Consider the following 25,865-nt stretch of genomic DNA (forward strand, 5'->3'; position numbering starts at 1 on the left):
CTCCGGCTTTCAACTGTTTTGGATTGATAAATGAACACAGAAAACAAACTGTTTACATTTTCATATTATCAACTTCGTTTTGTTAATTCAGGTGTCAACAACGTTGGCGGTTAAGAAAAGAAATATTTACAAATTTACTGTTTGGAAAACAGCAAACGTACCCTCAATATGTTTCAATTTGGAACTAATTGGTCCTACGGTGACATTTAAATGCATTTATAAAGTGAATTGTCTGACATTGAATCCGGAATGTGACTGTTTATTTTAACTTCGCTGCTATTAAGATTACTAAGCATATTGAATGCCGTTAATATGGCCCAAAAAGAGGAGGATACAGTGGTTCTTTTATCTCCGATAGAGGTGGAGGAAGACTTTAAAAAAGAAGAAAACTCTCCCTCTCGACGCCCTTTTATGTTGTCGGGCATATCTTCGTGTTTTTTATGTGGATTAGGGCTTTTCATCGCAAATACAGTTTCATGGTGCAATGATCCAGAGGAAAACTGTAAACATTCACAAATATTTAGAGTTACAGCTTTGTTTGGTGGTATTATATCTTCTCTAATCGTAGGTAAGTGTTCAACTGTACGATAACTATGTGAGTTGCTAAATATCAGTTTCATCATGATTGATCTTATAAAATGCCTCATTACCAAAGTACTTATTACTTAAGACTTAGAGGCGAATGTTTTCCGAGTACGACAGCTCTATTCTAAATTTCAAGGATTTTTTGTATAAATCTGGAGAAACTTCAATAAATCCTTACCCTTTAAATATCTAATTCTTTACGGCCAAAGTTATGCAGTTCAGAGCCATTATTTGGTCAAAATTTCGCCGACTTCGCGTGTTTTCACTTCCTAATCTTTTAAAAATAATTGACCTTGGAAGCTTTAAGTGCACTTTTGGGTAACTTCAAACTTGCTATGTTAATCATATTTATTTCTCCATGTAATTTTTATTAGTGAATTGAGGAATTAATTCTTGATAATAATAATCGTATCAATCATTACATTTTATTAATCTTGCTACTGTTAAACGGTAAATGATATAAGTATTGCAATAAAATGAGTCTTGAAATATTGCGTCCCTGGTTAAAACTTGACATTTTATGACAATTAAATCGAGTCGATCCTTTCAAAATATTTCACCGCAATAACTGAATATGACTGGATGTTTTTATTCTTTTTTCTCTTCTTTCCTATCCCATTTTTTATTCCCTCATTCTTTTGGAATCTACTGCATGTAGTCTACTCAACTCCAGTTGTAGATTAAATGAAATTGTATCAATAACTTCTAATATTATCAAACCCTGCTTTTACTATCACACATTTTAAAAATCCATTGAATGTTTTAGAAACATTGCCAAATATTTGGACAACTGCCTTTTCTCGAAGGATATCAGTTGCTATTATATTGAGACAAGTTACGTATATTAATTTTTTAGCTGTGAGTTTGTCCAAATATTTTCTCTTTAACAAAGTATGGGTATTAATAATATTTCATTTGGGGATAGAGTATCTTAGTAGTAGCACTTTTAAAACTTATTTTGTGCTAAATTGGAATTGGAAAAATAAAATACCATTGATGGAAGCACATTGAATTTGCTTTATAAGTTTATGTTTACCACTCCCCCCAGTATTTTATTAAGCTGTAACTTTGGGTAGCCTTGTCATTCTAAGGTATGTAGGCTTAACCATTATATAATTTGTAATATGTAGTTGTTTACCTCTGAGAAGCATTGATGTGATGTTTGATGAGTGATGTTTGGTTCTGTCATGTTCTCATGAAAATGGCTTGTATTATTTTATAGATTTTTATGGTATAATTTTTCATAAAATTAGTGTGTAACTTCTGCAGTTCTAGAAAGTAATATCTGTCAACTAATGGGATTCCATAAGTCACATCAAAGGGACTTCCATATTATAATGATGGCATTCAAGGCGATGTAAATATTTGAAGGTGCATTCGAGTTCTTGCATTTATTTGCTTTCCATTCAATTACATTTTTTATGACATGAGAATTTTGAAACATTAGAATTCCCAATGCCGTCCTTGTGATGTTGCTGATGAGATAATTTAGTAATTATTTAGTTTCAACATTATGATTTTATTAGCAATCTTATTTTTGTTTTTTCCCAGGTCGAGCTGTTGATTACTACGGCAGGAGGTTTTCTCTCATTTTGTCAGCCTTGCTTTGGATACTTGTCACCATTTTCATGGTATTTTTACCACCACAAACGGAATTACGGATTAATTCTTATGATGGTCCTTTATTTAAATTTTACACCTGGCCAACTGAGCTGAGGTCTTCATCACTTGAATATGCCCCAACGTACACCATTAAAAAATATGATACTGAAGTTTCTGTCTCTCACATAATTTCTTATTCATATTCTCAGAATTCTTCTACTGGTAATCATTTCTTCCCCACTCAGACTACGCCTATTAAATCTGTTTCCATTCAGAATTATGGCTCCTATCTCAATCCTGCCCTTACAAATGATAATCTAGCTGGCAAAAGTTTTTCTTCTGCCAACGGTCAATTGTTAGAATATTCTAGTCTGAAATCAGTGAGTAATGGCATGAATTTGAATAGAAGTTCAATCTCCGTTCCCTTGGTTTCTTGTTTTCACCTGTTTCTTGGAGCTGCATCTGCTGCGTCAATTGTAGCAGCATCAATCTATACCTATGAGACTTCTCCCATTAACTCTCAGGGAAGGTGGCTTTCACTCTCAGATTTTCTTTCATCACTTTTTATTTTGTGTCTTCCAATCATCCATGGGCATTTTTTATTGTTAGCCTTGAGTGCTTGGGTGCCAATTATTGTCCTTGGTTTCCTAATGCTAGTACCCATTTATCTTCCTGACTGTTTATCACTTCCTCAATCTCCACATTTCCTTCTGCTTTCAATCTTTATCCAAAGGAGAAATTCATTGCTCTCCAACTCAGTGATAGTACATTCAAACGAAAATAAGGGAGTGCCGGCACCTGGTAAAGTAAGCAAAGCCAAGCAATTTGGTTCCAATTTTCAAAGCTATAGCAATGTAACTTTGGGATACATGAAAACTCCATTCAAGAAAGCAAAAATTAAAATTCACGACGCATCATCAAAATCTTCTGCTAGTGAAAGTGATGACAGTAACTGCTTCTTTAATGATAAGCTGAAACATATGGTTTTAGAATCAGCTGATAAACATTTGCAGAACCCGGAAAATGAAGGTGGAACTGAATCCATCCATCATCAAGAGTCTAAAATGGGTTTCCCTAAAGACAATTCATGTGATACACTCATTGAAAATTTTAGTGGAAGAGACAAAAATTTTGATAGGGTAACAGAACTTTGTGGAAACCCTAAGGGAACTGTAGATTTAATTGACTATGTGGAGGAAGAGGGCGAAGAAGAATATAGTGTGCAGGGAACCTCAGAGTCAAATGAGATTAATTATGGGTGTGAAATGCAAGGGGAGTGTGCCAATTTAGTGCAGCAGAATTGGCCTGATTCCAAGAATGCAACTTCTTCCTGGCAGGAAAGAGAATCGTTGAGAATATTAAGTTACCTCAATGGAAAGAAGGAAGGCTATAAAGAATGGAAAAACATTAAGAAGATGCTGAAGGAAGATGCCACTGTGCTGAAATATTTGTCAAAGAATACATTTTTTCAGTTTGACATTTCTAGTGTATGCTCAACTCTTTGGTTAGTCACCAAAGTAGGATTACCCATTATGATAATTCACTTGTTTTCTTGTGAATATGGGGCAGTAGTGACCTTGAGTGACTCCATATTATCAAAATTGGGATTTTGTGATCTCTCAGGAGCAGCTACCATAACATCATTACAGGTGAGATAATTTATGTTTCAATTGTTTTTAACTTTCCTGCTCCTATGGCTAATTCTGTAATGGTGCTTTCAGAAGGTTACTAGTCATCAAATGACTAAATTGCACGATTTTTAATTATATATCATTATATTTAGCCTGGTCGTAGCCATAATTAAACAGAACTGTTATTTAATGCTTGGCAGATGGTATGTTTTCCAAGGCCACCGTGTAGTACACAGCATTTTTAGAAGTCCTTAAAATTTGTTAGGAGTGCTCAATTATGTTTATGAATTTGATTTCATTTGTATTTAAAATATTAATGTATGTATTTTTAATAATATAGGCATGTTGGACAAGTGTTTACTTGGTGGCTATGCAAGCAGAATTAATTATTTATCAAAATTTGATAGTTTTCTGGGAGGTGTATGCTTTAGGGTAATTTTTCCAAAAATTCAACTCATCGAGAATAATTTCCTCTTGCAAATTCGCCAGAGAGTTTTTTTTTTCTGTGAGAAAGGTAAACAGAAGTGAATATTTATACACGTGAAAAAAGCTGTCTTGCTAAACTTGTCCATCTTTCAGGTAATTTTTGCCGTGATAAGTGCTTTAGCCCTCCCCGGACTACAACCTTGACGTGGTGGAAGGGCTTGTGCGTTCCGATGACCCCTAGAGCTGTACTGGCGGGAGTAATAATTATTGCTCCTGGTAGGGTCACCCATGCCAGATAGGTCGAAGGTTAGGAGCCAGACGAAAGGTAGTCCACGCAGCGTCTGTTCCTCAATGAGGCGGCTGCAATGGCGTCTGACCCCAGTGGGGCGGCCAGTAAGTGATGGTGTCACGTTAAAAACACTATTGAGGAAGGCAACGGGAAACCACCTCAATTATCATTCCCTAGAAAAATATGATGGACAATAGAGATATTTTGAGTCCTGGCAACCACGGGGCTCGGCCCAATCGGCCGTGTGTCGTGCCCGGCAGCGGGGGAGGCAAGGCTTCCGCGGTCGTCATCCCACGAAACCCTTGCAAGGGAAAACCAGCAGCAGCAGGACAGAAGACGCAGGAGAAGAAGACAAAATTAGTTAGAATAGGAACGTGGAATGTTAGGACAATGATGAGGACAGGGAAATTGGAGAATGTTAAGCGAGAGATGGAAAGGGGAAATATAGATATTTTAGGTCTATGCGAGGTGAGATGGAAAGATAGCGGGGATTACTGGAGTGATAAGTATAGAATAATATACAGCGGTGGGGACGAGAGCCAACGAGGGGTTGCCATAGTATTAAATGAAGAGGTAGGAAGAAGCGTAGTCAACATAGAGCAGGTAACGGATAGAATACTACTAGTGGAGATAAAAGCAGAACCGACGAACTTAGTTATTATTCAGGTATACATGCCACCGAGCAACCATAAGGAAGAAGAGGTCGATAATATATACGATCAGTTAGAGGACATGATCGCGTGTGTTCCAGCAGGGAAACATTTGATAGTGATGGGGGACATGAATGCGACGGTAGGCGAAGGAAGAGATGGTGATGAGGTGGGCGACTACAGTTTAGGCACGAGGAATGACCGCGGGGAGAAAGCAGTTGAGTTCTGCAGGAGACAGGGGTTAGTCATCACCAACACTTGGTTTAGACACCACAAAAGACGCAGGTATACATGGAAAATGCCAGGTGACTCAGGAAGATATCAGCTAGATTATATCCTGGTTAGACACAGGTTTAGGAATAGTGTGATAAATTCCCACAGCTTTCCGGGAGCGGATGCGGACTCAGACCACAATTTAGTTGTTATGAAATGTAGCGTACGTTTCAAAAAGATAAGGCAGGGGCGGCGAGTTAGAAAATGGAATGTAGAAGCATTAAATGGGTTGAAAAGGAAGGAATACAAACATGCGGTAGAGAAAATAATGGAGGATGGTAAAGGGCTTATTACTATCGAAGAAAAATGGGAAATGATCAAAAAAGGGTTGTCTAAAGCCGCAAAAGACACTATTGGAACCGTTAACGCTAAAAGGACTAGGAAACCATGGATCACGGATGAGATGATTACAAAGATGGACGAGCGGCAAAAATGGAAGAATATAAATACAGAATTAGGCAAAATGAAGTACAAAGAATTGAACAATAAATTGAGGCGGGCAACAAATAAGGCAAAAGACGCATGGTGGAAGACGCAGTGCGAGGATATGGAAAGTCTCCAGAGGAAGGGCGAAATCGGTGCGCTGTACAGCAAAGTTAAATCGTTATCGGGAAGTAAGAAAGGAAGAGCTATGCTAATAGTTAGAGATAAAGCGGGTAAGGTAATAGTTGACGCAGGAAAGATCCAAGAGAGATGGAAGGAGTATATAGAAGAACTGTATAGTAAAGAACTCAGACCAACACAGTTAGACATTGAAAAAGAAAATGACGTAGAGGAAGACAGCTTAGGTCCAGGCATACTAGACAATGAGATAGAAAGGGCATTAAGGGAAATGAAACTAAATAAGGCCGTGGGGGTAGATAACATTCCCGTGGAACTTTTAAAATGCTTAGGAAAATGTGGGAGGAAGAGGCTATATGGGCTGATCCGTAGCATTTATGAGGAGGGAATCTGGCCGGAAGACTTTGTGAGAGCAGTTTTAGTTCCGATTCCGAAAAAGGTAAAGGCCACGTCATGTGAGGACTATAGGACAATTAGTTTGATATCCCACGCAGCTAAAGTTGTTCTCAGGATCATAAACAAACGGATAGAGAGTAGGGCAAATGATTACTTAGGGGATGATCAGTTTGGGTTTAGGAAGGGGAGAGGTACGCGTGATGCCATTGCAGTAATGAGATTATTAATCGAGAGGAATATAGAACACAACCAGGAGGTATTTGCCTGTTTCGTAGATTTCGAAAAAGCGTTTGATAGAGTGAATTGGGAAAAACTAATGAGTATATTGCAGAAAATAGGAATAGATTGGAGGGAAAGGAGGCTAATCCGCAACCTTTACATGTCTCAGACTGCTCAGGTGTGGGTGGGAAACGGGGAGTCAGGATGGGCAGTGTTAGGAAGGGGTGTAAGGCAGGGTTGCCCATTATCACCGTTGCTGTTCAACCTGTATGCAGAGGAAATGATCAAAGAGGCATGGGAAGAACTCGAGGTAGGAATGAAAGTGGGCGGGGGATTCGTAAAATCAGTTAGGTTTGCTGATGACCAAGCTTTAGTTTGTCAGTCAGCCAAGGGGCTGCAAGCATTGCTGAGTGAATTGGAAATTCAGTGCGACAGGTATGGGATGAGAATCAACATTAATAAAACAAAGGTTATGCGATTTTCTAGAAAGAAAAAGGCTAATCTTAACATTAAAGTAAGAGGGCAAAAACTAGAGCAGGTAGAACAGTTTACGTATCTCGGTAGTGTTTTGGACCAACACGGTCAAAGTAGTAGGGACGTAAGGAGAAGAATTGCGCTAGGCAAAGAGGCTTTCACGAGGAGGAGGGAGTTGATGACGGGGACTTTGAGTAAGGATGTTAAGAAAAGACTCGTAAAAACTTTGATATGGAGCGTAGCTATGTACGGCGCGGAAACGTGGTCATTGAAGCAGGAGGATAGACGTAGACTGGAGGCTTTTGAAATGTGGGTGTGGAGAAGAATGGAAAAGGTGAAATGGACAGAGAAGAAAACAAATGAGGAAGTACTTGGTATGGTGGGCGAAGAGAGGGGTTTGTTGGGAGCAATCCTATGGAAGCAGGAAAAGTGGATGAAGGGGGTGTTGACCGGCAGTGGGATGTTGAAGACTGTGATAGAGGGTAGAATGTTGGGCAAAAGAGGAAAGGGAAGGAACAGGATAGGGATGTTGGACGGGATGAAGGGAGGAAGAAAGTACTCAGAGATGAAGAGGGACCTGGTGTAGAGTAGAATTTAGGGTTGTGTTTTGTTAGTAGTCACAAAATATTTGTTTGGTAGTTGTGTCCATCAAAAAACCTACCTTAACCGGTAGATTACCTTAAAAAAAAAAAGTGCTTTAGGTTAGTTTGTAGTGTATATATGTAATTCAGGTTTGCTATTTCAATGCCAATGATTACAATACACTTAGGAAAAGTTAAAACTCACCTTTTGTGGTGGATTTGTTTAGGATGATATTTCATCCAATAAACAAATTCCTCGCATAATTATGGAAATGTGTGCAATGAAACTGGGCTTATGTGGAGAAAACCTGGGAATCCGTACGAAGCACCAGTTCAGGAACCCCTACCCTGATGTGTGAATTACACATGCCGTTGAGCTTTGTACTATGTGAGCTCTACCCTCACCTATCATAAAAAACCTCTTAGTTGATGGCTGTGATTTTATTCATAATATATGTGCATCTACTGTTATTTTTCTCCTTCTTTTCTCTACTTATACAATTTCTAACATTTCCAATTGCTTCTTTTGAAATATATATAAATAAATAAATATAAATTAATATATATATATAAATAAATATATGTTTATATATATATATATATATATATATATATATATATATATATATATATATATATATATATATATATATATATATATATATACACACACGTACAGATGTGTGGCATAAAATATATTTATGTATATATATATACATATATATATATGTATATATATATATACATAATATATGTATGTATATGTTGGTCGCGGTAGTCCATGGGGTAGGACATTGGACTGCTGACTGGAGGGTCCTGGGTTCGATTCCCAGGCAAATCTATGGGCACCTGCAGCTTCACCCAAGCTATGTGATTTTTCAGGTACCAGATCCTCCTGGGAAGCCATAACCAGCACAGGGAAAGGAACTGGCCCCCCTACCCTGATGTGTCAATTTCATATGCCGTCGGGTTTATGTACTGGGTGAACTCTACCATCACGCACCAAACCGACCTTCGGGTTGATTACTGTGTTTAAACATAAATCCAGTAATCAACCCGAAGGTTGGTTTGGTAGGTGATAGTAGAGCTCACCCAGTACATAAACCCGACGGCGTGTGAAATTCACGCATCAGGGTAGGGGGGCCAGTTCCTTTCCTGGTGCCGAACCGTGTTATGGTTTCTCAGGAAGATCTGGTACCCAAAAAATCACATAGCTTGGGTGGAGCTGCAGATGCCCAGAGTGCCTTGCCTGGGAATTGAACCCAGTCTGAACTCCGGTCAGCAATCCAATGCTCTACCCCCTGGACTACCGCATACATCTATATCCATGAGCCAATAGATGGTAACAACCAATAATTACATGTGATCATTATTGCCTGGTGGCTATATCTACCGTAAGTAAGCTAGAAGTCATCAATTTGGCGAAAGAAAAAGGAAATCGAGAGGCTGCCAGGATTTATCTATTAATTAATGTTTTAAATCAAAGTTACATTCTAGTCGGGAAAAGTGGATGGTGTCTGGTACGAAAGACTACACAGAATCAGGAAGGATTAAAAGAGTATCTTATGAATAGATAAGCCGGTGGATCCTGGAAAGTTGGCAGGGTCTCAGAGTGACTTGTGTAAAAAATGACTTTGAAAAATCTTTGGGCAATATTTCAACATTATGTGCCTGAAGAGATAATTAATGCACTTAATTCATTTAATCGTGATTCAGGTGTAGCATGTCTTGGACTATAGTGATCTACCTATCCTTTCATATATTTATAGGTGCGCATAAATAATACGACGTAATCTACTTATAAGTGAAGTGCTCTGTATTAGAATAAATGAAGCATAGAAATTGTCTCTCTTCTTTTTCTGATGGGTTTATGAGATAAACTGTGAAAGTTACAGATCTGTATAAAACAGAATACAATTAGAAAGGTATGCTTGCAGAATAATTTATTTTTGCGAGACTTCTTTATATTATTGTGTACATTGGTATGTAAATGTTTGCATTTTTTCAATTTTCATTACATAAGGCACATTGTCATTTTTTCGATTTTGTGAAAATTTTTGTGAAGATAATGCGTGCGTTATCGATGGGAAAATATGGTACTCCCTGGTCCATTAGTATAGCAGAGCAGATGTATAATCAAGATAATTCCACATTGTCTAGGTGAATTTTCGGGTGTTGGCCACTTTTTCGATAATAGGGATAATTTTTCTTCCCTTTTTGTTCATGTCCACGTTGAAGATTTTCTCCCACTCTTATTCAATGCTCGTTTGCTGTCTCACCGGGTGACTAAAAGCTTTTCAATATTTACATTTTTCAAACATGGTGACAGAGCCAAATTTCATTTCAACAACTACCTAACTTATTTTGCTGTAATGTTGCATCAAACAAAGAGAGTCTAATGCCCTTCGACTGCATCCTTCCTGAAAAATTAATTTAATATCATTACCTTAATTTTCTACAAATAATATTTTAAAGTTGCATAAGAACCTTTGCAGATTTCTTTTTTTAGGCATATTGTTTTTGGCATCATCTCTCTGAAATGGAGTCCATGGAGTTTTGTCTCCCCAGTAAATGTTACTCTACACAGGCTCAGGAAGTTGTGATTCTTTTTTGAGCATTCCCTTTAAGTTCATCCACAATTGCCATATTGTCATTGTTTGACTCTCCAGACACACTTCTCTTCACAATGTTATGTCTAGCATTTAAAACTATACAGCCATCCAAGTAAAACTTTAAAATAAGCATTCCTTTAAGATACTTTGAACTTCTTCGCTTTTTGTGTTACTATTGGGCCATGCAAAGGAATATTCTTTGATCTTGCTTGTACAAACCACTCCAAAACTTACGTTTTCTAATTATTTATATAGTATTAGCAATCATTACACCTGGAAAGAGTTTTTTTTTTAGAACGCAAACTTTGACCTTAAAAATATATACATAGCAGGTATTAAAATAATGGTATGAAATTGTAATTGTGGTTAGCTTCCATTTTTTAGAAATGTTATTAATTAATTAAAATGTTTACAAATGGTATCAAATTCATGCGTATATTTAAAAAATTACTTTCTGAAATTTGCTTTTGATACTATCTTTCTCCTTGATTGCTTTGTTCACTTGATTCTTCCCATAACACTAGTATTGCATCTATTTCACATACAATTTTTTGCACTTAAAACATCACAAATTCAATCCATTTCTTCGGCATCAAGATTCTAAGTTGGTATGGTGAGACTCATTTAGCATGTATAAACACAAATTTTAAACCATGCCTTCCACAGATGAGCAGCCAGAAAAAGAATGTGTGGAACGGCTAACAACCAATTAATGCATAAGTATGTGGGAATAATATAAAATAATCTGTCAACTGGACTAACCCTCTACAAATGCTGCTATACATAAATCTTTACATATGAAGGACGCACAGAGAAATGAATAGATGGATTTAGTCTTGAGATTCCACTAATGATAATTGTATGCATGAGGAAATCAAATCTATTTTTGCAATAGATGGTTTAAGTTTAACGCAGGGTATGAATGAATAAAAAACTGATGAAGCAACCTTGGACCATAACTTTTCCAATTTTGAGAACTCTCCACTGGTTCATGTTATGCTTAAAACAAGTTTCACTGTGTTTATATTACCAAAGTAATTTAACTTTTAATTCTTTCTTAAGAGACAGAATTGTAGATTGTAATTTTAAGTTTATTTTCATTTTGTTCTGTTGAAGGTGGTGTCCTCTGGAGCATCTTTGCTGATATTGGATAAAATGAGGAACCAAGTGGTCCTAAAAATTGCAGCCATTGTCATGACATTGTCGTTAATCACCTTAGGATTTCTTCTCCCCTCTGTACAGAAAATGGCTGGTGATGAACAATTGTCTATCCCCAGGAATGCAGTCACTCCCAGTCCAGCACTCCCCACATTATATCCATTGCTTCCCACTCCATTGCCTCAGGTTCTCCAAGGTCAAGAAAACATGTGCCCTAAAAGTTTCATTGAAAGCTCTCGACTGCATGGATGGGATCAAGTTGGAATGGCTAATAATGGTCAGAATGGTATTCCTTTGAGCTCATTAATCTTGTGGTTCTCAGCTCTAGCTTTGGTATTGTATGTTTTGGTGAGTTCATTGGTGTTACTGCCACTAACTCGCCTTATGCTTGTTTCAAGTTTTCCCATTGATAAAAGAGGGAGTGGTGTTAGTGTATCTTTTACAATGGAGTGGGTTTTACGTCTCCTTATGCTCTTTTTCCCATACTCATTTTTGAACTCTATTCTTGGATTTTCGCTCTATGTCGCGGCATCATTGTCATCAATTTTCATGTTATGTGTTACCAGCAGTGATTTATTTTCAAAAGATACCTTTTATCAGCGAACCAATGATGGGAAAAAAATTTCTCATCACTCTTCATATGGCAAAGTTTGTAATTTGTCGGACATGAACAGCACTGCTGTGTGAATCAACTTTGAATTATTAGCATTCTTTAACCGGACTGTCTAATATAAGGTTAAACATTAATAGACAGACATAATAAAAATTTTACAGATAGAAGATTAATTTTGAAACTATTTAAATACAAATGGCTATGAATGATCAAATCTTTTACCAGACAGCTATTGAGGATGGGGGTATATTTTTAAAAATATGAAAATGATTTTAATATTTTTAAGTGAATTGTGATATCAATGTGACAGTATAAAAAAAGTTGAAAATTGTATGAAATATAGTGATCAAATTTTGTTAATTTGCAATCAATACTGTGATATTTTGCCATATTTTCTGTTAAACTATTTTTTAATTCTTATGAAAGTAGAACTAATTGTAGGCATAATCTCTCTAATGAGCAATTCTATTGTGATATGTGCTATTTTTTTATTTAAATGCATTTGCTTTGTTATATACATATATAGGTATATTCCTACATTTTACTTGTGCCGTAATTTACAGCATTTAGGACAATATACTTTCCTAAATACCCAGTGACCCAAAAAAATATCTGTGTATCTAATATGTAAGTTGCAGCTGGTATGGGTGCAGATTTCACCTACGATAATGTATTCTTTGATGTTATTTCTGAACCATATAATACAACAGGAAAATGAAAATCTATATTTATTTTAATACTATCATTCCAAACTTTATTCATAATTTTTAAACTCGTGGAAATATTATTCATGCTTTTATTATCTAACAATTTACATGCATAAGTAAATGCTAAAGGAGCTTGGTAGTCCTGTCAGTACAAGTGCTGGGCTACTGACTGAAGGACCTGGATTCAGTTCAGGGTGATACCTTAGGGCATCCTCAGCTTCACCCAAAGTGTTGGATTTTTTGGCACCATCTTCCTGGAATACCATGGGTGGAGCAGGAGAAGGAACTGTCGCCCTTCGATGTGTGAATTTCACTTATGCCTTTGGGCTTAGTATTAGGTGAGTTCTACTTTCACCTATCAAAAAAACCTTCAGGTTGATTACCAGGTACTCAGGCACTATGGTTGAGGAAATGCTCTCTGTATCTGAAAGAAAGGAATTGGAACCATACTGAAGCATTTAATGCCATATAGTAAAAAATAATTTGCATTTTCTTGTAATGAAAGTGTTTCTTCCTAAAATTTCCCAGCTGATATAGAATGGTGTCTGACTATATTGCCATCAAGTATGGCATTTTTTTTGGAAATAAACTCAATTCGAATCGCTTTGGTGAATATTGAAGTGAAATATTTCTTCAATGAAACAGCAAATCATGAAGGGGATATTTTGGATTGTTATTCAATGCTGTTATTCTGGGAAAATTCAAGTCAATGATAAAATAGTTGAGCTCACCACTGCCAAGGTAAACCTAATTTATACAAATAACGTCATCATCAAATTGAATGCCATAATATTGAAGTTTTTTGATGGCTGTTAATTTACAATGTAATGATGCATGAATAATAGGTCCTGGCTTGGCACCATTCTAATATAGTAATGGGAATATTTGTCAGTGATTTGTTTCACATTTGTTTTAGATATCCAACTTATTGATTTCAATTTTGGTCATTGGAGTATAGATTTCTGAAATTCTAGCATTTTTGATGATTAGATTAGAACAATGTACCAAATGACCCAAGAAGTATATCCTTGTTTTTTGGGGATTTCTAAGGAAGAATATATGCTCCAATAGTATTTTGAGTGGTCTTTGCCTGTCATTACATTACTGCTAAATGTTAATAGCAGTATTGTGAAGGCTCTAAAATGACACTGATTGTGATATATTTCTTTGTATTTCTCAGTGGTATTTTATAGGTCTTAACTAGTATCACCTTGTATAACTTGTGACAGTGATAATCAAAAAAATGTCTGCCATTGCATTTGTGAAATAAATTTTGTGCCATTTCTAAGATCTATTTTTGTTTCATTTTACCTTTCATGTGTTTTATTTTTAAAATTTGTTCTAACTTAATTAAGTGCAAAAGTATGCAATCATAACATGGCTATGCGGTCTGTTGGCATACCTACAGATCTACCTTGTGAAAATTTTCTTCAACTTGTTTTCCCAAGTCTACAGATCTTGTATTTTTATTTGTGTTAAATTTAATATTTCTTGCTTTGATGAAAATATAAATAGATTGAGTTTGAATTTAAAACGACGTTTAATATTAACCTTTTTCTCAATAAGTCAAATTAATGCAAAATTTAGATGATTTTAAAAAGTTGTTTTGAAAAATAATTATAAAATGCGTGTAAAAAAAGAGACATTTCAGGTGGGCTATGGTGGAATATCATAATTAATGAAAAATTGGCAATATTTTATACTTGTGGAAAACATTGCCAATTTATAATTAATAAAATGCTCGATTACATTTATTGGTTAATATACTAAAAAATTGATTTTTGCATTTCCATACAAGAATGTATACTGTATATTAAATAATTATTTAGCTTATACATATTTGTATTTAAACATCCATATTATCCCAATTACTAGCATCTTTTCATTCCAGATGTTAGAATTCCTACCCAAGTTAAACATTTTCATGAATTAATGCTTATGTATGGAAAAAAAGGAACCCTTGGCCTTTAATTATCTTTTAGTAATGCAATGTCGAAAAAATTCAGTTATCTAAAACATGCATGAAATTCAAATCAAAAGATCTTCTAGAAATCATAATATCTAGAAATGCTTAATTATAGCAATGTGATAGAAATAGATGTTATCAGTTGGTGATTATGTTTCACAATCCACCAAGTTCCCCAACATGAGACTAAAAAGATCAAGACTCATGCCTCGAAGTCTCATCTGACGTTCATTAGCGTAAGGTAGAAGACCACGGAAATCAAATTTCTAGGAAAGGTCACAAATGCCATTTATTATTATTGTAGGTAATCTACCGATTAATGCAGGTTTTGGATGGACACAAACTACCAGATAATTCTCGTCTCTCCTAAAAACCCGACATCTTGCTCTACACCACGTCCCTCTTCCTCTCCATGTACTTCCTTTCTCCCTTAATTCCGTCCAACGTCCCTATCGTATTCCTGCCCCTTCCTCATATCGCCTTCAAAATTAAACTTTATTTTGCCATTACAGGCTTTTATATTCGTTGAGGATAATAAGTTTTTACGCGGACGTGGCTAGTTTTTGTCCACCAAATTAGCATGATGGGAAAAGCACGCAAATAACGTTAACACGTTTAAGATCTCCAAAATATCAGCATTTAATATGTTCCGCAAACTAAAGATACAACTCGTTATAATCTAATTCATAAAGTACAATTACAATCTAAGTCAGGAGGGAATGTTAGCTTTGATTTGAACGATAGCGATTCAATTGATCTAATAAATCAGCGGAACTTAATATGTTAAAGCGTTTGAATTGTGGATTTTTTCCAAGGTGCCATAGCTGGTACTCACGTGATCAAGTATCCATTCTTACCATTGGTTATTTCCGTCGATTCGTATTTATTTTGTTTATTGGTAACTCAAATTAGTAAATAGAGACTTCGTGATTACATTGTTGCACTAATGTTTATCATTTACGTTACAATGTCATGTTGAATCGTAATTGACAGATAAACTTTCATAAGGTTTAATTTATTCAATTTTCCACTTGCCAAAGAAGTCTACCCGCGTTCTACACTGTGATAATTTACTTGGTTGGTCGACCTCCATATACCGGTTATAATAGGCGAGCCTGAGAATTAGAATTGCGTTTACATGTGTTATGTCTGATCAAAGAAATATCTAATTTTAAGATTATTCTTTCTGAATAGGATCTTCAGATACCATAACAAAGGATGTATCTCACTATATTAGGACAATGCGGCAGGAGGCTGGTGCCTTACAGTCCTCGGCGATTGTTGCAAGGCTATAGCGTTGGGAGTATTCTAATAAGTGAAGATTACAGTGAACGATATCTGATGAAATGGAGTTCATCTAAAAAACATAATGACATTTTTAGGAAGCAGCACCCAAAATTCTGTAGCTCTTCGTATCGTGAAAATCAATCAAATTTTGACATGGTGAAGCATAAGCTTAATCATTATGCAAATGTTTTAAATAAGGAAAATTTCCTGAATTTCACCATACTTACTTCTACTGTTGCAACTTCTTCAAAAGAATTGATAAGTACTCTAAGAAAAGATGTCGTAGATTTAAAATCATGCCCAATGCCACCACTTATTTTGGGTTTTGGAGGTCTAATACCTTTCGTTGCAGCGCCAGCTCATTTCATAATGAGTGCAGCATTTGCTCCAGGGGTCGCATTTGGTCAACTTGCTTATGGTGCAGTTATCTTATCTTTTATTGGAGGAATTCGGTACGTGATGGTTAAAATATTTTGAAATTTTCAAGCATAGCTGTGCATGTGTTCTTAGTATGTTTTGTTACTTAAGTTCTTATATATCCGCCCCTATCATGATAGAATTGATACATTTTATCCTCACCTGATTATTCTTATTTTAGAACTAATAGAGAATATTTGTTTAACATAGTCTATTTTTAAAACCCAGTTTTAAGTGCTGTAGAATAATTCAACTTTGACAATTTCTTATGGTTTTGTAGGTGGGGTGTCAGTCTTGATGAGCCGAAATGGGATAACCTAGTGGGAAGTGTCATACCATCTTTAGTTGGTTGGTCATCCCTCCTTGTACCACACTGGTTGGGGTGCTGTTTTGTTGGTGCTGGCCTGATTTCAATGGCATCCACTGATAGAAGTCATCCTAAATATCAGCCATGGTTCCGTTCTTTACGTGTAGCTCTTACGACTGTTGCAGTTTTAAGCATTGGTAGCTCATTATTTTTGAGCTTAATTTTACCAGTTGCAAAGAAATGATCGTTTTCACAAGTGATTCAAACCATGGTTATAATATTAGAGCTTTTTTTTTAGAGAGTTGCCAGTATTAATAATGCCATTTTAGTAGTTTATCATATTTGTATAAACATTTGTGAAAAATTTAATTATCTTTTTTTCCAAAATTTCTTTCCTTTGACTGTGTAAGTGTTTGTCCAATAAATTGTTTTTGTTTCATTGTCTTAATAATTCCAATTGCCTCTTATGGTAAACAGTAAACATGTTTTAATATAAATCTACGCAAGACATAAGGTTATGCATGCTTGCCATCCCATATTTTTACATTTTCTGAAGATCCCAATGTGAGTGTTTTTTATACAGTATTTGTCACATTTTAGTTTTTTATAAAGGGTGCATACTTGCTAATTAAAAAGTATTTTAGAATCACAGTTCTTAGGATTCCTGTAAGCATGAGGAGCTTCAATGCAGGTTGACTCAAAACAATGTATGAAAACAGTACTAAGGTATTACCTAATATATACAGTTTCTCTGATGATAAGTCTTCCATATTCATTAAAATATAATGAAGTGTGAATTTGCTGATTTATGGTGAAATTTGGGATTGCTGAGGGTGTTAATATCTGGGTTGCCAAAGAAAATGATGAATATTCTGGAATTATTATTAGAAAAATTAGATTTTGGACATGACATTTCTATATTTCCTCTTTTAATGTGAAAATTATGATCATCCATGAAATTAGTGCATATATGTTTATATCTATGTATAGTGTTACACCAGTCTGTGCACACTCATGAATGGATGGACTTTTTTGTTGCTCATCTATTAGTCATCTCTGCAATACTATGTCACTACCCATGATGACCTTTCTTGATATTTGAGTATTTAGGTCATTCGTTGGAGTAGAACCACTGACAGCATCCAGCCCTCTTGATTGTGCTGTCCAAGTTCCTGAAATTATTTCATTGAATGTTATTTCAGTTAATTTATTTTTTGAAATACACTAAAAATGCTTTTCTCTAATTTTAATCTTTTGGTAGTTCTTAAGGACAGGCTAAGTATTTTTATTGATTTGGTATTCACTCTAACATCACAATTCTGGAAATCCAAGCGATGATTTCTCAATTAAACGTAATAATCCTTAATTTTCTCATTCTTATATATATTGCCCAAATGGAGACCTATGCAGTAACTATTAAAACCCATTTAAACAAGTGAACATTCTGTTTAAAATTAGTGAATTCTTTGGTCACCTATATCTACACAGTGAAATATTGGGCTTTTCGCCATTAGCCTTTCAATGTCTTTCTTTGCTAATGCATAATAGTATCAATTTCAAGTAGCTGATGTAAGGGCCAATGTATGTTAGCCCAGTAGGTAGAGCCCTGACTAGAGGGTCTGATTCTGGCTGGCACTCTGAGAACCCTCAGCTTCACCTGGTCTAATATTTTGAGTACCAGACCTTCCTGAAAGACTACTTGCAGCACAGGGGAAGGAACTGCTCCCTCTACCCTGATATGTTAATATTTGTTGCCCAGTAAGCCTATAGATATGCTGTTGGGCTTTATATTTTGATGGTTTAGCTACCCTCAACTGCCAAGGCAACCTTTGAATTGATTATTGCAGTATGGATACATTTTGTTTTGCTATAAGGAATACCATCATCATCACAACTCATTAATGCGAATATTGCTTTTCCAAATTTCTTTCCTATTTTTTCTACTTCCTAACCTCTTCTCTCCCTTCATACTAGTTTTTATCTTTGTCATATTTATTGGCTCCATGCATCCATTCAATTTCCCTTTGAGGTACTTTCCACTTATTAATCACTTGATAAGTTTCTTCATCAGATCTCTGTACTGATTTACCCCTGAAACCTTTCAACTCACCCCTCAGGATAAGAATGTGGTGTTCTCCTTCCACATTACTGTACTTCAGCTATTGAAGTGTTAATGTTACAATACCTGTAGCAAGAGGAGTGTTTTGGTGACTCAGTGATCATCATTGAGTATTGTTTGTATTTTAAACTGAATGACTAGTGAAGTAGCATTAATCGTTCTGGCATTGCTTTGTCCAAAACTTAAATTGGATGAGAAGAATTCTTAAAAATAATAGCAATTAGCCAACTTCAACTTTTATTCAATTAGCAGTGGTATTATTCATGTGGAGAACCATTCTGACAATTTTGACTACTTAACGCAATGTTTTTATTATTTATGGCCAAATGAAATTAAAACTATGCATGAAATCTGCAGCCCTGAACAAGAGCATGAAAAAATGTAATTTCATTTTCATAACCAGTGCAATGCCACCAAAAAGTAAGTCATAGAATTTCACCACTCAACCCAATGGCTGGTCTTATGTGGACAGGTATGTTCTAAAATGGTACAAGGGGCAATGGAAAAAAATCACGAGTCCGTCTACACAGTAAATTAAAAATCTGATAGGGTCATTGACATGATTTAAGTCACGAGAAGTGAGAACATCAATGTGCATTACATTGAGGGAACTCAAAATATATGTAGAATATGCCCAATATATTATGTTAGATTGATGGAACCACTCCAGTTATGAGATAAATTGACACTCCCTGCATGGATTTTGTAATTCAATCACAGTTTGGAAAGTCAATCCACATTTGAAAGTTGTGCCCTAACCAGGTCAACTGCTTTTAATTATCCAATTTTATTGAACCAATTATAATTTTAAAATATTCTTTTAAATGGTGAATTCAAGAGGAATAAAAAAATGAAGTAACCTAATTCTCGTGTACTTCTTACCAATTTTTTAATATTGTAAACATTCACACCGTTTACAGAAATACGTTTAATGTGGTCGAACAACGAGGAACATATTTCAAAGTGTAACTAATGAATGGAAGTGGAGCAGTACCTACTTACTTAGGGTGAAATATCATTCTGTATGAACATAGATGGCTAACGTGGGTTAGTGTTCGAAAATTAAGCGCGAGTTCTGTAGGTTCAACATTCAGTTCAAAGAACAGTTCATTTAGCCATATCTTTAATTGATGGAACTGTTCTTTGCGAAATTGGTTCCAGGTTTTTCTATCGTCTTTTGTTCATAACTGTTGAAATTATTGCTCGACTAATGGTCTTCTAACTAAACGGTCTTTGAGATAATATAAATCGGTAAATTAACGTGGATGCACTTCACGAAAATATGTGATAAATAAAGATGGAATGATCAGTTAACCCCTAATTCATTCCTGCAATCGTCAACCAAAGGTTGTACGTCGAGACGGAGGCTGACAATTCGTGAGATTTATTCACCTCTATTGATAAGCAAATTACCGATCCATTATCAAATCGATAACTTTCATGTCTCCCTTAGTTCGTATTTGGCAGGTTGGCCGGGTTAATTATGTGAAAGCTCTACAATATCAGAAGATCCTAGGTCAGCCTCATGACGGGCACCAATTCGAGAACACACTCCTTATTTTGGAGCATAACCCAACCTACACTGTAGGTATTAGGTCAAAAGATTATTCACACGAAGAAGAAGTGCACCTAAAGTCTCTTGGAGCAGACTTTCATCGGACCGATCGTGGAGGCCTTATTACATTTCATGGACCAGGGCAACTTGTGGTATACCCTATTCTACATTTAAGGCAATTTCACGAGAAGCAAGGTTTGTATATCATGAATTATGAAAAAGGGTTATCGTCATTTATGTTTTCATTCTGGCGTCCTTGTCTGATATTCAGCGTAGAATGTGGTTGACTCCTCCCTAGCAAGTCAATGGGTTTATTTCCTAATGTTATTTTTCTTAGTTTTTTTGTATTAGTTCTTGTGTTAAAGAAAATATATGGCAAAAAGTACAAAAACCGTAACAATGAATACATTGAGTTCTGGTTATTTGGGGAGGTGACTGACTGCCTATGGTGGTCGTTTGTATTATTTGGGACATCGGAAGAGGTGGGATTTTTATGGAATGGGTAAAGGCAGAGACAGACCCGGCGTCAGCAATAGCCTACTATCAACAAAGGGCGCCACAATTTAATGTTTGATTCAACGGATGGCGGCACCACTTGAAAAGCCTCCCCACCTAGCACCCCAAGAAGGGAATGTGATATCCCTGAAAAAGCTACCTCTGGGATTCGAACTTAAAGGCATAACATGTATGAATAAAGAATAATTTTAACCACCCCCTTTTAATGAAATACTAGTGAGAATAACTTAAATGGACAATCTGTATAGAACCATGAAATTAATATTTCCTTCATATTCACTTTCCCAGTAATTGTATGCTCTCTCCAAGATATTTCATTTCAAATTCTAGTGTCAATTTTTCTTCTATCAACTTCATTTCTTTGGTATTATTTGATTTAGGTAGAAATTTTTCAACATACAAGCCTGCTATAATTAATGACTAACCTCTACTTATATAAGAAATACTTTTTTGATCTGCGAAAACCCATTTCTCCCATCATGGTGGTAATTATTTTACTCAAAGGCAAAGTGCATTCTGGAACAGGCTTTCAAAGACTGTGATTTGCCTTGTTTAGTTTACAGATAACATTTTTACTGATGATGTATCTTTCCCAAGGCTCCATGAAAATATACCATCCAGCTCACCATTCAAAAATGCCATTATCGTTTTTAGGTGCTCAACTTTTAGGTTCAAATGTGCTCTGAATGAAAACAGCCATGAAATGGTAGAAAACTCAATGATTTATGTGAAGGATTCTTCATATTCTCTTCCCATCTGTTGTGTAAATCCTCCATTCAACAGCCAAGCTTTGAATCTCTCAAAGCCCCATCTAATCATTCTCTACATTATAAAAGATGTTTGTATTTTACTATTTTAATGCTAGCTGGCCTCTCAAAAATATCGTATTTATTATTCTTTAAATGAGAGTCAACTCTTCATTCATTTCAATCTCTAAACTTTATCTGCCACATTCTAAAAGTGCCATCTTAGGTTCTTCCTCACCATAATTTTCCTGTTCTTAAACATCCCAAATTCTATATCATCCCATCTGACCTATTGGGATTTCTTACAATCAGATTGTCTTTATGCCCCTTCATTCAGATAAATCAAGCTTGAGTCTAATTATAAGTGTATGAAGATGAAATATTTTAATACTGTAGTTCTATCAATTTGTACATAACATTGTAGTAGATGCCTAGCCAAGATTTACTGTAGCATATCGACCTAGATTAATTGTATTTACTGCCTAATTGTACAGTAGGAATTAGAATATATGTGCAAAGTAATTGAGGACTGGAGGCTGGGATAAGGTGCATACCATCTTAAATTATGCCTTTTTGGGTGAAATGATTAAGATTTTGTTCTGTATTGGCTAGAAGGAAGTATATATATTTCCCTCTGGACAATAAGTGGGAAAATCTAAATCATTTCACCCAAAAAGGCATAATTTAAGATGGTATGCACCTTATCCCAGCTTACATGTTTGTTATGTGTGATAATGTTTAATTTCAAACTGGGTTAGCATTTGATTGAATGAGGAAAGAGAGTCTCACATTCTTTCTGGAAAGTATTTGCAAAGATACATTCATCGTATTAGTATATCACAAGGAATACAGAGAAGTTACAAAGCAGAAAAGGTATGTTCAATAGAGAGTCTAAAATGATAACAGATAATGTAATTGATCTACATTGTGTGCATATTCAGAAGTGTTGTGGAAATTATCAAAATAGCTTACAATTCTTACAGCAATAGTTGTTATAAATATTGAATTACCTAATTGTTTTTCTTGCATTGTAAATTTTCACACTCGACAGATTTTCAATGAGTTATGATGGATACATTTTGCTTAATTGCTTTTTGATTAAAAATTCATTACTGAAGCCCCTTGCCACCCTCTTCCTGTCCAGTTGTAAGTGGGAGCAACAGCCAACATCCATTAGGGTAAGGGAACACAGGTCAAATAATTTTGGGAATCACTAGGTTATTGGTAGAAAAAAATATGTGCAATTGTTTACCTTTTCTTGTACTTTGCAGTTTCCCATTGTGATTTTTATTGCAGGAACCATTGGTCTACGTCGTTATGTTGAAAAACTTCAGGCTGTTGTAGCAAAGACTTGTCAATCAATGGGTCTTCAAGGGTGTAAAACAATCAAAGAATTTCCTGGCCTATGGGTGGGACCTAAAGGAGAAGAGAGAAAGGTCTGCGCAGTAGGGGTTAGGGCAGGACGCAATATTGTCAGCCATGGAATAGCACTCAATTGCAATGTAGATCTGTCATGGTTTGAGCATATAGTTCCCTGTGGTCTTGAGGGAAAAGGAGTCACATCGTTAACAAAGGAATTAGATAGATATGTGCCAGTAGGTGATGTTATTCCTGCCTTTATAATAGCTTTTTCAGAAGAATTTCTTTGTCAGTTCTGTGAATTTCCTGTGTCATTGATAAATAAATTGTCAAAAGAGGAAAGTTAATATTTTTCCTTTTCCATTGTATGAGTTGCACGATGAAATGTGTGGGTGAGAATGGGACCATTGAAAAACTCTCATCAATGTGTAAAAATTGTTTCACAAAATCTAGTCAAGAATGTACCCTCTTTTGCACTCAGTTATCAATGCTCATACATGTTTTCTGTTCTTTCTCAATGAGTGGATTAGAAGAACTTATCACATGGTAATGAGCCAAGTGAATTGATAATTTTAGTAGTACATACAACACATGGTCATCCCCTTTTCTGATCTGTAGCCTGAAGATGGACATTCACCAATGCTCATTATGATTGTCTCACATATTCTTAATCTGATTATTTATAATAACATTGACTTTTTTATTTATCATTTATCTTTGTTTCAAAAATCTCATTGAGAGAAGTTGTTTCAATGCTAGGCATATATAGTTAGCTTTAGATATGTAGTAATATTGGGCTGATTTTATCCATGTAGACTTTGGAAAGAAATAAATACTGTTGATATATTACAAATTGAATCTAATTGATTTAAAAAATTAAATTCAAAATAAATGGTTAATTCCATGTAAAACCAGCCAAACTCACAAATTAATTGTGACCAATCTGGACTTAACTCAAAAATTTTGATAGTATCTGTGGAGAAAGTTATTGTTTTCTGGTGTTTTAGATGCACAATTTCTGAGCTACAGCTGTCATGGCTAAATGGCTTTAAGTAAAAATGTTGAGCATGATTATATTGAATTTCTTCTCTTTTGTAACCTCATTATGGTAGACAACTGGTCATGGTCTTATTTTAAAGATCTTGAAATGGGCTTTGAAATGCAAATTGACGTACAACCAACCATTATATGCAATTAAATTTTATCGTAACAAATGTTTTTAATTTAAAAAAATTGGTATCTAGTCTTTTTAACTGAAAAAATTAATATGTTCATCTGACCTGTTTTAGCAAATATGCTAAAACAGGTCAGATGAATATTTCAAAATGAGATTACAATTAAAACAACTTTTTTGTAAGAAATATGTTTCATAATATCTGAGTTTTCATCATATTATGTTTCAAAAATCAGAGACAAAGGTACATATTTCAGAGACAAAGGTATTAGCCAGGATGTAATAATCAAATAAAGGATTAAAGGCTAATGAAAGAGATTTTTTACCCAAATTTGATGGATTGCTTTTCATTTGGAACCGCATTATGTTAGAAAAATGGTCACTGTACTAAATGTGCCCAGTTCAAGGAATAATCTGGTAGTAATATTTACATTAGTTATCTGTTAGTATTGTTTAATTCTGTGAATGAAAATCAGTCTGCAGAGCCTCCTAAAATGATACAGATGATGACTTTTCCCCAGATGAAGAGGGAGAAACTCGGACTTGTTTAATCCATAGCCTCATTGCTTGGAATGAAAAACTGATCTAAAACAATAAGTAGAATACAAGAGCACAACTACCAAAGGATAGACGTGACAAGTTGCAGCACACTTTTTTAGTCACTTTTGATTGTACTCGTGACACATTTCCTGTTCATTGCTTCCTAAGAATACTCTTGGCTTCTGTCATCATGTGGTACTTTATTTCAACCTTATGAAATTAATTTTACCATTATAATGGCTGCAGATCTCAGTGAAACAGAGGCTTATTGAACCTATGTTCACATGAGTAAGACTTAAGTGACAGAGTGGAGTAGCTTCTGTGGGAATTGTTCATGTGATGGTTTGGTGGCCCTGTGAAGAGACTATCCTCTATTATCCACTCACACTATGTAACATTAATGCTGAGACAGCTTTCAGTAATCTATTCCATTACCAATTATTTTGGGATGCCGTTTTACATGATTTTTGGACAAGTTACAGTGATATTTTTTCTATGATCTGCCTCACATGTTGATTTCCAGTAGTAATTTAATTTTTAGGTACCTCGATGACCGAGGTCATTTGCACCTTCCACATGATCAGGGGACAATGACCATGGTATGTCTCTCCCAATCATGAACTTTCAAATTATTGGCTTTGTTCCAGATGCTCTCGTTTTGTAGCGCTAGAGTATTTCTTTGGTATGATTTTTCGTTTACTCCAGAATTATTGCTCGCCTTGTACCTTTAAAATGGTGATGCACAGGTAATATTACGTAAATAATTGTGTACATGCAGCGAATGAGTTCTTTCAAAAATAATGCTCACCATATTGTTACATTTGAACAGAATGCGTAAATAATTTCTGTCGGCATCTCTCCTGCCTGTACTAAAATTGACTGCCATAAATATGACTAGCTTATGCCAGTTTACTCATTAATTCCAAGCAGGAAACATTATATAAATAATTGTATGCACGCAATCAAATGAGTTCTTTCAAAATTAATGGTCGCCATATTATAATATTTGGAAGGAATAAGTGATTTTTCTACATCTTCTGCTGCAGTGAATTTTTGCGTTCAACATTATTTTCCAGAAGATATTTTGTATAAATTCACCAAG

The 25,865-nt window shown here is 35.4% G+C and overlaps 2 protein-coding genes and 1 long non-coding RNA gene across 5 annotated transcripts; all 3 read left to right on the forward strand.

The window, feature by feature from the left end:
* The first annotated feature begins 82 nt into the window (after positions 1 to 82).
* Positions 83 to 14,065, forward strand: LOC139690817 (uncharacterized). The gene is made up of 3 exons (XM_071588400.1): positions 83 to 568; positions 2,137 to 3,836; positions 11,416 to 14,065. The coding sequence occupies exons 1-3, from the start codon at positions 313 to 315 to the stop codon at positions 12,142 to 12,144; spliced, it is 2,685 nt and encodes an 894-aa protein (XP_071444501.1). The 5' UTR covers positions 83 to 312; the 3' UTR covers positions 12,145 to 14,065.
* Positions 14,066 to 15,634: 1,569 nt separating this feature from the next.
* LOC139690380 (uncharacterized) lies at positions 15,635 to 17,191 on the forward strand. Of its 3 annotated transcripts, none has more exons than XR_011701475.1 (3): positions 15,635 to 15,852; positions 15,938 to 16,482; positions 16,728 to 17,191. It is a non-coding gene; the product is annotated as an uncharacterized lncRNA (long non-coding RNA). The 3 variants fall into 3 exon arrangements; XR_011701476.1 differs by having other exon boundaries at positions 15,635 to 15,842; XR_011701474.1 differs by having other exon boundaries at positions 15,635 to 15,820.
* A 2,875-nt stretch (positions 17,192 to 20,066) lies between these two features.
* Lipt2 (Lipoyl(octanoyl) transferase 2) lies at positions 20,067 to 23,877 on the forward strand. Its single transcript, XM_071588039.1, has 2 exons — positions 20,067 to 20,623; positions 22,987 to 23,877. The coding sequence occupies exons 1-2, from the start codon at positions 20,314 to 20,316 to the stop codon at positions 23,394 to 23,396; spliced, it is 720 nt and encodes a 239-aa protein (XP_071444140.1). The 5' UTR covers positions 20,067 to 20,313; the 3' UTR covers positions 23,397 to 23,877.
* The last annotated feature ends 1,988 nt before the right edge of the window (positions 23,878 to 25,865 follow it).

This window comes from Hetaerina americana, unplaced genomic scaffold (genome assembly GCF_022747635.1).
Source record: "Hetaerina americana unplaced genomic scaffold, ioHetAmer1.1.p SCAF_3, whole genome shotgun sequence".
NCBI classification, from domain to species: Eukaryota; Metazoa; Arthropoda; class Insecta; order Odonata; family Calopterygidae; genus Hetaerina; species Hetaerina americana.